Raw genomic sequence first — 14,012 nt, 5'->3', positions numbered from 1 at the left:
CCCCGTCTGCAGGGGAGCAAGAGCTGGTGGCCAGTGGGATGGGAAGCATGTGGGGAGACTGTGGTGCTGCTGTGTCTGCATTACCCGGTAAACGTCCACAGATTTTAAGGCAACACTAGGTGAAATGTATTCATCTGTCATTTTGCATAGAACCAATGGCATCTGTCACTTCCACTTGGCTTCAGGAAAGTTTGATAAATTCGGGCAACTGACTTTACTCTTCTGAAGTTCAATCTCCTTGTCTGAAAATAGGAATGAATACGCGCCCAGCTTTTGTCACATAGTGCGTATGAAAATGCATTGTACACGGAGGCACAATATGGCATTCAAACGTAAAGATGCCTAAAAATAATAACTAACATTTGCCGAAAGCTTACTGTGTTCTAGGCGCTATGCTAAGTGATTTAACATGCATTATTCAATGCTCACAACCCTATGACAAACTGTTGAAAGGGGAGGGTGCATATTGAACCTTCAGTGCATTTATAGTGCTGCAGGAAGCAGCAGAGGACAGGAGTCGGTAGACCGTTGGGGAAAAGGTCCTTCCTGTGTTTGAGGGGTAGGACAGGAAACACCTGGATGGCAGAGAGAGAAAAACCGTGGTGGCTGCCGAGGAGAGAAGCCAGCGCCATTCCTCCGTGGAGAACCCTGGGGGACCCAGGCAGCCAGGAAGGCAGGCTCTGCTGAGGCCGGGAAGGAAGTGCCCCGCAGGGATCTTACCATCATGTCAGGAAGGCCTGAGAAGCTTCCACGGGGCCTAGGTGGAAAGATTCCTCTCACTCAGCCATTATGAGTGGGCCGAGCAGTACACCTAAAACCAGAAGCGCAGTCGCTGGAGAAAGGGGTGAGCCAGTTTCCCTCCATCCACCACCGTCGTGCTGAGCGCACTGGTGTCAGTCTGAGCGGCAGTGATGTAGCCGTTACCCGAGGTGCTGGGGAAGGGGTCTGGCACAGTCAGGGGGGACAGATCCTTGAAATGCCTTCTCCAGGGAACAGAGTTGGGAGGCATAGGGCTAGGAAAATGGCAATGCAGGGATGCAAAATTCAGCATTTCCAAACGATTCAGTTTCCTTTGCAGTTTTTGTACCTTCTCCAAACCCCTTCACAGGTTCCCATATAAGTCCAGTCATATTTTCTTGACTTTGCCCTAGGACTTGAACTCTCAAGAATATTTATTTGCTCTTTTCCCTCATAAAAACAGTACCCACTGCTTTGAGCTTTGAAGAATGTACATAATAATAAACACGATGCACTATAAATAGCAGTGACATTCCAGCCACGTCTAGTGGAATTCCCTTCTGACATGCCTGCCCCGTGGTCTGCAGACCCAGGCGCCACTGGATTAGGCCACCGAGGTGATTCCAGAGGTAAGAGTCTCCCACACAGACTGGGAGCAAAGCAGTCTTAGAGACTTTATCAGAACACTGCATGACATTTAAAAAAAACTTACAACTTCAAAGGCCTTAGTGTGCATAACCATCACCAGTTAGAACTTGACTGAAATAATTGGACCTATCTTTCCACCTTAAGGAAAGTAACTATCTTTCACCTGCTGGCACATTTTCCCTTGGAGGAACCGAAGTGCATGCCTTACCATTTAGCGCCTAGCCGTCTTATGAGATAGGCGCTATTATTCCATTTTACCAAGTGAAACAGATAGGCAGTGGGTTAAATAATGTGTCCAGGTCACAGGGCTAGGAAAGTGGCAACGCAGGGATGCAAAATTCAGGATTTCCAAACTATTCAGTTTCCTTTGCGGTTTTTGTACCGTCTCCAAATCTCTCAGATGGTGGCTTCGCTTTCTCTGGTGGCTCCCAGGCCAAGGAGAAGGGTCTTCTGCTCCCCAGTTCCCACCACCACACCCAGCCTTGTCACTCAGCAATCCCGCCCCTACGTGGAAATACTCATCAGCTACTTGAACCTCCATCCATGGCACACAGACAGGCTGCTCTGGGTAATTCAGCACATGGTAACTTTTTTTTTATGGTTGCCTTTTATTTTGTGTAACGAGATCTATGATAACAAGTTATCAGTATAAGTATCATGGCGACTTTTCTTTATTCTCAGTCTGTGCCGTCATTCTGGGAGGCGCAGTATTAGTGTGGGTGACCCTGCATAGTATCTTGGTTCCTTCACTGCTCAGCTTCCCTCACCCCCAAACCACCTCATCATTATCTGGGAATCCCTTCGATCGTCTCACCCAGAACTGAAAACTCCTTTCTGACCCAGGCTTATTTTTTCCTTTTTCCCACTGTTTTCCTACTTCCAATGAATGTGCTCTGCTCACGTTCAGTTGCTAGGGCTCCCCAAAAGCCTGGGTTGTCATTTTTTTAAACTTTATATTCCCCTTAAGTATGTCCTAAACATGGAATGGAAGGAAGGACCTGTGACCTAGACTTTGCCGATTTAGCACAGAGCAGGTGACAGCAGGTGACTGAAGCCAGTCAGGAGGGCACAGCCTTTGGTCAGAGCACCAAGGCTTGACACAGCAGTTTCCAGAGAAACGTGCCCTTGGGCAACCTCACAATCCAGCCTCATCCTCGTGCTGGCGGTGACTGAAGCAGCAAAGGCCTGCCTGTGTTGGCACCACGACTGAGGAGGAACCGGCGAGGACTGGAGGCTGTAAAAGCTATCAGTTGCCAGCAGGAAGGGATCAGCGTTGGAGTCCAAACTGGCTGCCCGGAGCAGAGAGCCCCACGGCCACAATCCCCGCGGTTCTCCGTGGGGACATGCAGGAGGCGTGGCTGCCTGCAGTAATCTGCAGTCACCTGGGCCCGGGCTTGGGGTTATTTCATTTGGATATTGCTGGAAAGGGCGCTCTCAAGGGCCAGCGATCGTAGGTAAGCCAGGTTACACATGACGCATCTTTCATTCAGTCAGCACTAATATTTGTTATCTTTCTCTGAGTTTTCCTCTATTCCATCATTATCAGATTAACTAGCCTAAAATGACTTTTCTTTTTTAATGATGTAATCCTCTGGCTTAAAAACTCCATTAGTCCAAATGCCTCAGCTATAGTAAACATTAGCTGAAAATCCACCTCTCGTCTTTTTTCTGTTTATCATTGGGTTTCTAAACTCCTTTTCTTTTTTTCTCAAATCAAGGGTGACGTTGCTCTTCCTCATTCATGTCCTCTGTGCTTCCCATGATTCTGCATCCCACATGGCATTTAGGTAATAAGTCACATTTGATTTTTAAATGAAAGACATGCGTTAACTGTCACAGAACTTCAGATTAGCATGAGAAAAACTATGCTGACTTAACTGTAATGACATAATTTCACTCCAGGCAAATTAACTTTAGATTCTAGTTGGGCTGTACATTCTTAGGGAGGATGGGAAGGCTGAGAAACCTATGGTGGTTGGCAGCTTTCTGAAGTAGTAAAACTAGCTTAGGATTCCCATTACCCACCTTCTTGGTCCCCTAGGGTCTGGGGGCCTCAGCTTAGGAATCAGACCCTGAATAAACTCTTAAGGACAGACTCACCTCCCCCTTTCGGCTCACATCTCTCCCTTCACCTTTCTGAATTCTATCTTTCCTTTAAAGGGCATTGAAGTTCCACCATCTCCCAGGAGTAACTTGCTGACTTCCACAGTCCACAGCAATCCCTCTACCCATTGAACTCATGTATCACACTTTTTGAGCTATTAGTTTGCAGTTTCAGGCTTTAAACTGTGAGGTACCTTATGTGCTTATGTATTTACTTCTATAATAGATTTTAAACCCTCTCAACATGGAGAAAACACACCAAAAAAATCTCCACATAGTACCTAGAATAATGCCTCATTTAGTAAATATTGGTCAGTTTTTAATAATCCATCTATTTTTTTTCAAAGTCATACTGAAGGATTAATATCAATTTTGATCAGACAATGCCCACGGTCATGCTCACCTACCTAGCCAGCAGGTCAATAAGTTCAAGTTTGGACATCCCATCAGGGAGCAGTCGAGGAATAGCAGCAACACAAGTCCTGAAAAGATCTATTTTTGGCTTTCTCTCACCCCTAGAATTTGAAAACAAAGTTTTTCAATAAAACACAGGTCAAAGGTTATAAAAATTTAATAAAAAATCAATCACGTATGTGAACAAAGACTAGAATCTGTGCCTCTTGAATCACTGCCTGATGTTTGCTCCATTTTATTCTCAAATGTTTCTACCCTTTCTAGTTTGGCCATTTCTAAGAGAACTTGTAAAGATTTAATGTTAGACTGAGGGATATATCTATAAAGAAAAACACCGAAAAAAAAAATCGACAGCATTGTACCAGATTGCTTGCCATTCAGTTGGATTCTTTGGGGTTTGTTCCCTGCAGCCTGCATTTAAAACACTGAAAAACACGGAATTCACTGAAACGTCTAAAGGAATCAGCACGTAAGGAATGCACTGCAGTCATTCCTACATTTAGCACTTAAAAATGGGATTTCAGTGCATATAAGCGAAGGTTTCCTCTCACAGCACAGTATCTGGAAGCTTCTCTCCCTGATGAGTTATGCTTCTCTAGAGCTCCTACCCTCCTTTTTTAAAAACATTAAGTGCTTCCAAAAATAAGTCTTTCATAATGTCAAGTAAAATCCTGAAATGATGTATTTGTGCACCCATTCCTGATTTTGTAGAAATATACTTTTGGGCCTGACTTCTATGGAGGTTCTGCCTCTGTTTTTACTTTCTTGAGAATATGAATGTTTAAAGATAATGAATGCCTCCTATATTCCGTTGTATAATGTAAAGGAAAAGTGTACATTTTGTGATAAATTATTTCAGTTTTTAGTTGTTTGATTATGTAACTGATTGTAATCACATATTTTGCCAATAACCTTTATGAAAAAACTAAACTACCCATTATTTTTCAAATAACCTAAGAGATCAAATATAACAGTATGTTGCCATTCTGATGATTTAATTTTCTAAGAATATAAAATTGGCACTAGTTAATGCAATCATAGGACACCAACACAACAAGGAAAATGCAAAGTAGCATAGAAGTAATTCCTTTCTGGAACTGTAACTGTGGTGATTTGAAATGCAATGAAAAGGATCCATTCCCTCTAGAATCTAAAGATGGTCAGACACCTTCCTGTCTGACAGCAAGTTTGCCCTGTGACATTACATTTCAGCATGCTTTTGTGAATTTGTTAGGCATGAATACAAAGTTATTGATGTGAAAGATAAAATGCATATATGTTGACTTCTGTAATACTGTGCTTTTATGGAAAGCTGTAACATGATTTCTTCTCCTTTTCTATACTCTGTTTGCACGGGACGTATGAGGACTCCAGAGAAGAAGCCATTATGCCTGGTTTTCAATCAGCCCAAGGAAAGGAGAGTCTTGAAGTGACATTCTCAGTAGCTGAACAGAGTTAGAGCTAGTGATCTGTTCCTCTGCAACCCAGTGAGCCATTCAAACAGTTCTAGCGTGCTCACCAGATGTTTTAAACAACCGGGATTATTTTCCTATCTGTCAGAAAACAGATGACCCTGCCTGGCCTGAAGCGTGAGGTGAATTCTGCAGGACCTGAAGGCTGATAAAGCCTAGATGAGGAACTCTAGTTGGGATGTGGTTTCCTTTTACTCTCCAGACTGTTACAGGAAGCATGTGAGCCCCCCTGCAGATAACCTAATTTTTACTAACAGACATTATTATTAAACTTTGCCAGCATGAACCACCAAAGGGATGGTGAATGGAAATGAAGCAATACAGAATGCCTCATGTTCAAGTTCATACCCTGAGCAAGGCCTGGGGATGTGATGCACCAATCTGGTCTATCAACTCCATTGACTGCTTCCCTTACTGTGGTGTGGACCTCAGTTCTCTTCTCCTAAATGTTTATATGATTCCCTAATGTTTCTCCCTGGTTTTTGAGAAACGTAGCGATTAGTTATTTTGCACCCAGGGATCTGCCTAAAAGCCTTGCATGTAAAATATTCCTATCCCTATGGGGGGGTCCGGGTCTGAAGATGGCTGAAGAGGAAAAAGTAAAGAACTGCCTTAGAAAAAGTTTAAGGTATTGGTTAAAATACTAATGAAATGTTTACATTATGTTTAAACCTGTTTCTTTTTATGAGTTTGAATATATTGTTTTGGTTCTGAACCCAACTTACGATTTCTTGATTATACATGTAGTTTTCCTTTCTAGGTCTTTCATTTCTTTTCTATTTTTAGAGGAAACAACTAAAGGGCAGAAATTTTAAAAGCATTTCTTATTATTTTCTACATTATAAATTGAAAGTTGCTTTAATATATTCAAAGAGTATGTAATAATGATGTTAAAGGTTTACTGACAGTTGGACAATTTGTGAGGTAAGAATTAGAGCTGTAGACAAATATACTTAATGTTTATTAACCTTGGTCAACTTCAGTTCTGCTGTCATTTTGATTGAAAAGTCTAAAGCAATACGTCATGATCTTCATATCATTTAAATCAAATAGTTCACACTCTGCAGGATAACACGCATTGTATAATCGTATTTTTGCAAAGAAAATGTATATACATATATTTGTGTTGACACAGGGGAAGGTCTGGGAGGAATCACACTGAGCCAAGGAATGGTTGCAGATTTCAAGGGAAACTCTCAGAAGGAGTCTTTCATTTTAACTTCATATACTGTTAAGTATGTATTTAAAATAATTCTGTAGTTTTTGCTTGGCTTTACCTTGTTTCGTTTTGTCACACTGGGTTTTTGACATGCTACCATTGTGATAAAAATGCACACCCACAACATGAACTTCCCTAGATAGGTATCAACCTTCCAACTAATTGTAATATTTGGAACTGGATATGCGGAGTGACAAGAAAAATCTTTCTAATTATATTTTTGGAAATTTATTCTATAGGTTCCAGATATAATTTAGCTCATAGTCCAACAATAAAGTCCAAACTTTCTTAAAATGTAAAATTATAACCTAATCCTCATTCCCGCCATAATTAGTCAAAATTAGCAAATTCAAGGTGTATGAGTTTCTCCTGCTGAGCTCTAATTACAAATCCAGGTCTTAGGTTACAAATGCTTTCTCAAAATCCAGTATTTCTTTTTTTGATACTTAAAATCAAGTATTTCTTTCTAAAAGCCAGTATTTCATAGAGACTCAGTTGTATGGAGACTATTAAGTAGGTTCAACTCTTACAGTTCAGGAACAGTCACTAGAAACCCGTGAATGTGAGATTTACAAAGATGAAGTGTCTGCAAACTGATGACATCACTATATATAGCCCATGGGCTGTGACAGAGCTTGAGAGGAAAACATTACTGCTTCTAAATGCGGGCCAGTAAGTATCTAAGCCCTATTGTTTAACTTACTGGCCTAATGATACATGGGATATAACCAAAGTACGTCAATCTCAGTTTGATCTTTTCTTCAGTTAGTCAAATATTATCAAAGTATGTTTTCACTATCTTTGACTTTAAGAAGATGAGAAAATATAGAATAAATGGGAAGAATCTCTGCTGTTCTCCTTTGGCTAATGAATTCTTCACTGCAAACAGTCTTCACTGTACTCACGTGATCATGTCTTCGGGTTCTTTGTTTAACATCTGGACGTTCGTTAGCATCATACACCTTCCTACTTCCTTATCAAGGTGCCTTAAAATATTGTCCACGGCTTTTCGTACTTGAGAGTAATATAATGACATGCCTGAAAAACATGTGCTAGAGTTACATCTTTGATTAAACCTATCAAAGAATGAAATCCTAGTTTATCCATCCTCTATGCTGAGCTTTTACTGAGGACTTTCTATGGGTCATTGACGTCTTCGAGCAGAGTCTAATTCAATCTTTGATCTGCAGGACATTCAACTCATCCTCATTCCTGTCATAATTAGTCAAAATTAGCAAATTCAAGGTGTATGAGTTTCTCCTGCTGGATCTGTAACAAATCCAGGTCTTAGGTTAAAAATGCTTTCTTAAAATCAAGTATTTCTTTTTTTGATACTTAAATTCTAGTATTTCTCTCTAGATTAGAGGATGCGCTTAGAGGATGTTCACTAAAATTCATTTAAATTCAATAGAGAGGAATTCTAATATTTCAAAAGGAATAAAGTAAACAAGGAAATAAAAAGTTTAACCTTATGGTTAACAACCATTTGATCAATAAATAGGAGAGATGCCCTCACAAAAAAAAAAAAAAGTACACACTTCCAATTGTAAAATAAATAAGTAACCAGGATGTAATGTATAGGATAAGGAATATAGTCAAAATATTGTAACAACTTGGTATGGTGATAGCTGGTACCTAGAATCATCATGTATATAAATGTTGCATCACTGTGTTGTACACCTGACACTAATGTAATACTGTGTGTCAACTACCCTTCAATAAAAAATACTTATCTAAAAAAAAAAAAAAAAGTTTAACCTTAGAATTTTTAGGTTTCTGGTTAGTACAGGAAAAATCATAATCATTAGTGTCATAACGGACAATTCTCATTTGGGGCAAGGATTTTAACAACTTCGTATTATTCTCTGAAAATATATATGTGGGGTTCTTTTTAGTAAAATAAAATGACCTCATATCATACATTTTTAAGTGAAGGAAAAGTTACCTTAGCTATATTGTTTATACTGTTTTCATTAAGTATAGTGTCAGTATCTTACAGTGGAAGACACGTATGTATAGCATATGTACTTCGTATATGTATATGACCTTTTATATATTTATGTATATAATCCAAATGAAAAGTAAATTGCTTTGCATTTAAAATGTGTACCTTAATGAATAATTATTAATGGTTGTATCTCATGCATTGAATCTTTCTGAACTCATTCAAGTATTGCATAACTAAAGCTAAGCATTTTAAAGCAAAAAGTTGCTCATGTATTTCTTTCATGTCTTTGGAATCCACAAGCTATCTTAAAGTTTTCAGCAAGTTTCAAAATTCCATAAAAAAGAAACAATCGAATAAAAAAAATCACCTCTTTGGATTCAAATAGCTAAATTAAAGAAAAAAATAGTCTCATGTGGACTAAATCCACAGTATAACCTGGTGTGTATGGGACTTGGCATATTTAAAACACAGATTAAAGTAATTTTACTGAAAAAAAAGGAAAGAAATATAAAAATGAATGAACCAATGAATGAATGACTATATATATGGTTGCCTTATAAACAGGATTACCTACCAAAGGACACAGATGTCTTACTTATTTCACTTACTGTTAACTGTAGATAATCAATACTAGAAGTCTGAAAAGATCATAGATGAAAGTCTAGCATTTAAATGGCAAAATGTTTACCAGGAAGTTCCAAAAAGTTTAAAGGGCAGTAAAACAAAGCCCAGCATGAATCAATCAAAACAATTAATGTTGGAATGTCTCATCAGCAACTTTTATAAACTTCTAAAAAGCGTCTCTCACTAAGGGTAAGTATCGGTTATTTTAAAGGCTTAACGAGGCATCTTTGAAACCCACCTATCGTTTTGGCTTCCTCTTCCGTTAGTGTTTTACTCAAGTACGTTTTCTTCACTCTCAATGTGTTTCCTGACGGGAGAACAGCTCCTGTGACCGGCATGGGAGGCTCACCATCTTTCTGCTGCAAGCTATCGGCTATTACCAAGAAGGCCCGCAAACCAATGTTCATTCTCTGTAAGAAACAGTATGTTTGTGATGAAAAGAAAGGCCTGCTATTTGTAGTCGAATTAAACCATTTTAAGCATGGTCTGCCATCTAGATTAGCATGGGGAAAGTAATTTAAAATGCACAAGAGTTTAGGCCAAACCTATGAAAATAAAATAAAGTCTCTGTCACTATTTATTGCTGCCTCACAAGAAAACAACTGGCAAGATTTTCACCAAACTTGGGAGAGTATGTTTGAGACGGTCATATACATTCTGTTTGGGGGATCCCGGGTGTACCTCTAAAGGACAGGCAGTCATCCTTTGGAGCAGCTGCAACTAAGGTAAACTGAGGTAAACAAAAGGCTCTTAGGTCTCCTGGAGGAAGAGATATGCCATGTGTTAATTCACAAAGACTGAAGGAACACAAACAGGAGTTGCAAATCACAAAATAAAAATCGTCTGCTCTGAACTGCAGGTTGTTGACTTCTTATTTAAAAAGGCCGGAAAGTTTGAAAATAAATTTTAAAAATTCAGTGCCAGAGAACCTATTATTGGTAAAAACACATAAGCTTGTAAGAAGAAATGCTATTTGGGGCCAGATAGTTATCTTCGTCAGGCTCAGGTTAGGCATAACACTGGCTCTGAAAGACGGCTCAGTAAGACAGCTGCTCCCAGTAGCGATGATCTTAAAAGGTCAGAAGCTACTAGAACATCTGTACGTCCTTAAACAGCCATGCGTAAATCATTTACATTATCCTGTAAAGCACACTAATATTTTCAAACCACATGAAGTAATAAGTTCCCGTAATAGGCTGATATCTACAGTGGGAAATAATATTACTAGTATTAACATGATAATCTAGGTACAATTTATTGAGTCCCTAAAATGTGTCTAGAACTGCTCATTAACTCTCATCTTTAAAATAGCCATGCAAGGAAGTCATGATTATTCCCATCTTTCAGGTGAGGAAACCGAAGCCACATAACTAGTAGGTGGGAAGCTCTTCTTGTCAGGTTTGTCCAAATCATCTATCTTGTGGTACTTGATTACATTTTATAACATTAATATTGACTTCTATTCATTTTAAAACTACAGCTGACCTTTGAACAACAGTGTTCTGACCCCATACAGTTAAACCCCCCCCACGTAACTTCTGATTCCCTCAAAACAACTAGCAGTGTTGACTAGAAGCTTTACCAATAACATAAACAGTTGATTAATATTTACTTCACATTTTTTCAAATAGTTGCAAATCTCCAGTTTTTCAATATATTTATTGAAAAATTCTGCATATAAGTGGACCTGTGCGGTTCAAACCCATGTTGTTCAAGGGTCAACTGTACTTATTCAAGCTTTAGTAATGATATTTCAACCAGGATTTGGTGAACATTTCTCTGGTTCATTTATATCTGATTCAATGCATATGTACACTTTTATGGTCTTCAATAGTGTTCTTTTTCCATTTTCTAGAAGAAAGAGTATTAACATTAAAAAATTTAACTGTATATTAAAGTCTGTTCACTCCCACATTTATTTTAGTAGTTCTTTAATGAAATGTTTCTAGTCTTCTGTATTTTTCTCAAGACACGGCAATGTTTTCAGCGAAGAAATATCATGCTGAGGATAACTGTGGAATGACATAAATGGTCAAGCCTCAAATATTTGTAAATATTATGCAATTTACAGACCATCCTTGCTAGGTCTCCTGGTTTTCTTTCCCTCTGGTAATACTAAGGGCACAAGATGAGGTTATTTGGGACCCATATTTTCAACTCAATTTCAAAAATAATTCTTTTTGTATTTTATATAGTTCTGCATCATACTTCTCCCTTTTATTATCTGTCTGGTCTTGAGAAATTACTGAGCTTTTCCAAGCCCAACTTTCAGCTTCCTTACTATAAAATAAGGATAATAATGCCTTTCATCATAGAAGGGCTATGATGAGGATTTGTGTCATGTTATGAGGAAAGTTCCCGCTGGCAAATATGTACTGTAGGCTAGAATCTCCACTTAATTAAAAAAAAAATAAAGTCAAGTTTACAGAGATAATACTATGTAGTACAATACACTCCTTTTAGTTGTACAGATCTTTGTAATATAGTCAGATAACCACCATCATAGTTAAGTTTTAAGGTATTTCTGTTGTCGCAAAAAGTTCTATCATGCCTCTTTATACTGAGTCCTCTCCCCAAAGCCCAGAACCTGACAGTTTTGCCTTTTACAGAACATGACATAAATGAATCAAACAGACACAGCCCTGTGTGTCTGGCTTCTTTCACTTCGCATAATATTTTTAAGAGGTTGCAATATCTGTACTTTGTTTCTTTTTACTGCTGACTACTATCCTGATGTATTGATGACTCATAATTTTTTTTAGCAATTTGTCCATTGTTGAACACAAGTGGTTTTCCTAATTTCAGTGTATATGAATAAAGCTGCTGTAAATATTCATACAAGCCTTTGTAGATAAAAATTTTAATTTCTTTTGGAAACTACCTTGGGGAAGTTGTAGCTTTTCGTATTCTTACTAAAATAGCATGAAGTTCCATTTGCTCTGTATCCTTCTTGTATATCTCAATGTGGTTTTAACTTGTATTTCCCTAATGACTAAAGATGCAAAACATCTTTTCTTGGGTTTATTAGTCATTTGTATCTCTTCTTCAGTAAAGAGGCTATTCATTTTGCCCATTTAAAAAACTGGGTTGTTTATTTTGTTATTGAATTGCTAGAGTTCTTTACATAGTCTGAATAGAAGTGGCTTAATCAATATGTGTTCTGCAAATATTTCTCCCAGTCTGTGGCTCTACATTTTACTAACAGTGTCTTTTAAAATACACACTTTCTTAATTTGATGATGTTCAATTTAACAACTTTTTCTTTTATAATTTATGTTTTTTGTGTTCTAAGAAATGTTTAGCCACAAAGAAACTCCCAAAGATTTTATCTCAATGTTTTCTTCAGGAGGGTTCATAATGTTGGATTTCACATTTAGGCTTATGATTCATTTTGAGTTAACTTTTTGCATACACTGCAAACTATGGGTCAAGGGTAATCATTTTTCAAGTGGATGTCCAACTGTTCAGCACCATTTATTTGAAAGACTCCTTTATGCATTGAAATAACTTGAAACTGTTGTTGAAAATCAACTGACCATATATGCATGGGGCTATTTCTGGGTTCTCTACTCTGTTCCATTGGTTTTTACATTCATCCTTCTGCCAGTACTAGATTACTATAGCTTTACAGTAAGTTTTGAAATCAGGACATGCTAGTCCTCCAATTTTATTCTTTTTCAAAACTATGGTGATTACTCTAGTTCCTAATACTTTCCATATAAATTTCAGAATCTGTTGATTTCTATAGAAAAAGCTTTAGGGATTTTAATTGGGATTATAGTTTAATCCATTAGCTCAATTTAGGGACAACTGAGATTTATAATTTTAAATCTTTTAATCATGGACAGTATTTATCGCCATTTATTTGTTCTTCTTTTAAAAATTTTTCTCAGTGTTTAGCTTTCAGGCCTTGCACATATTTTATTAGCTTTACTGTTAAGTGTTTTGCTTTCATTATTATTGTAAGATGTTTGATTTCTAACTGTTCATCACTAGAATATAAAAATGCATTGACTTTTACATTTTTAATCTTGTATGATGCAAACTTTCTAAAATCATTTATTATTTTTAGTAGATTTTCTTTAGATTCCTTGGTATTTTCTGTATAGGCAATTGCGGTCTGTAAATACATATAGTTTTCTTCTTCCTTTCTCATCTGTATGCCTTTTATTTCTTCTTGCCTCTGTCTCTCATTAGGACCTCTGGTTCCACATTATTTTAGGCCAAGACAAAAACGAGAGAAATGGGTGACCTAGGAACTCTTACCATCAATGAGTAAATTCTTGTGATATGAAGGGGGCAAATGGGAAGCCATCTAGGTCTGAACTAAAAGAAGGCAATAGGTAAGAGATTACCTAACTGTTGATGGCGTTGCAACACAGACTTTGTAGTAAGATAACCCTTTATATTCCTGGGCCTTATTCCATAAGCTACTTCTAGAAGATTATTTAAGACACAATCTGGATTTGTTTCCTGAGAAACTGTGCCCTATAACCTATTTCATCAAGTGTATGACATATGTTTCATATTCTCATCCTTGCGTGTGCTGTTGAGTGGGGTCACAGATATGCCTTTGAGCTTCTAATTACCAGCTACTGATGAATATAGTCTTCCATAGTCCTAGAATATCAAGAGAAATGGAAGATGGTACTCAAGGATAAATTTTATAGATGGTGATAATGATGGTAAATAGCTTTCAACATGTTCTTTTTTGACAAGTAACCCAGTAGTTCTGAGAATGACTGTTAAAGATAGTAAAGCCATGATGCTTGAGAAATGCAAAAAATTTTGAGAACCTTCCCAGCAAGCAAAGACTTTTTACCAGTAGGGCGTTGGGCCTCCATCC

The 14,012-nt window shown here is 37.8% G+C and overlaps 1 protein-coding gene across 11 annotated transcripts in view; it reads right to left on the bottom strand.

The window, feature by feature from the left end:
- Positions 1-14,012, bottom strand: part of FRY (FRY microtubule binding protein) — a 379,810-nt gene that overhangs the window by 106,456 nt on the left and 259,342 nt on the right. For all 11 annotated transcript variants that reach the window (XM_073228971.1, XM_073228977.1, XM_073228935.1 and 8 more), the window contains 3 exons: positions 9,405-9,576; positions 7,500-7,632; positions 3,897-4,004 (listed from right to left, as the gene is read on the bottom strand). In XM_073228971.1, the coding sequence (XP_073085072.1) occupies positions 3,897-4,004; positions 7,500-7,632; positions 9,405-9,576 (413 nt within the window). The remainder of the gene's footprint in view (positions 1-3,896; positions 4,005-7,499; positions 7,633-9,404; positions 9,577-14,012) is intronic.

This window comes from Manis javanica, chromosome 1, assembly GCF_040802235.1.
Source record: "Manis javanica isolate MJ-LG chromosome 1, MJ_LKY, whole genome shotgun sequence".
Lineage (NCBI taxonomy): Eukaryota > Metazoa > Chordata > Mammalia > Pholidota > Manidae > Manis > Manis javanica.
Note: the sequence above shows the minus strand (reverse complement) of the source record. Positions and strands in the feature narration are given on the sequence as shown.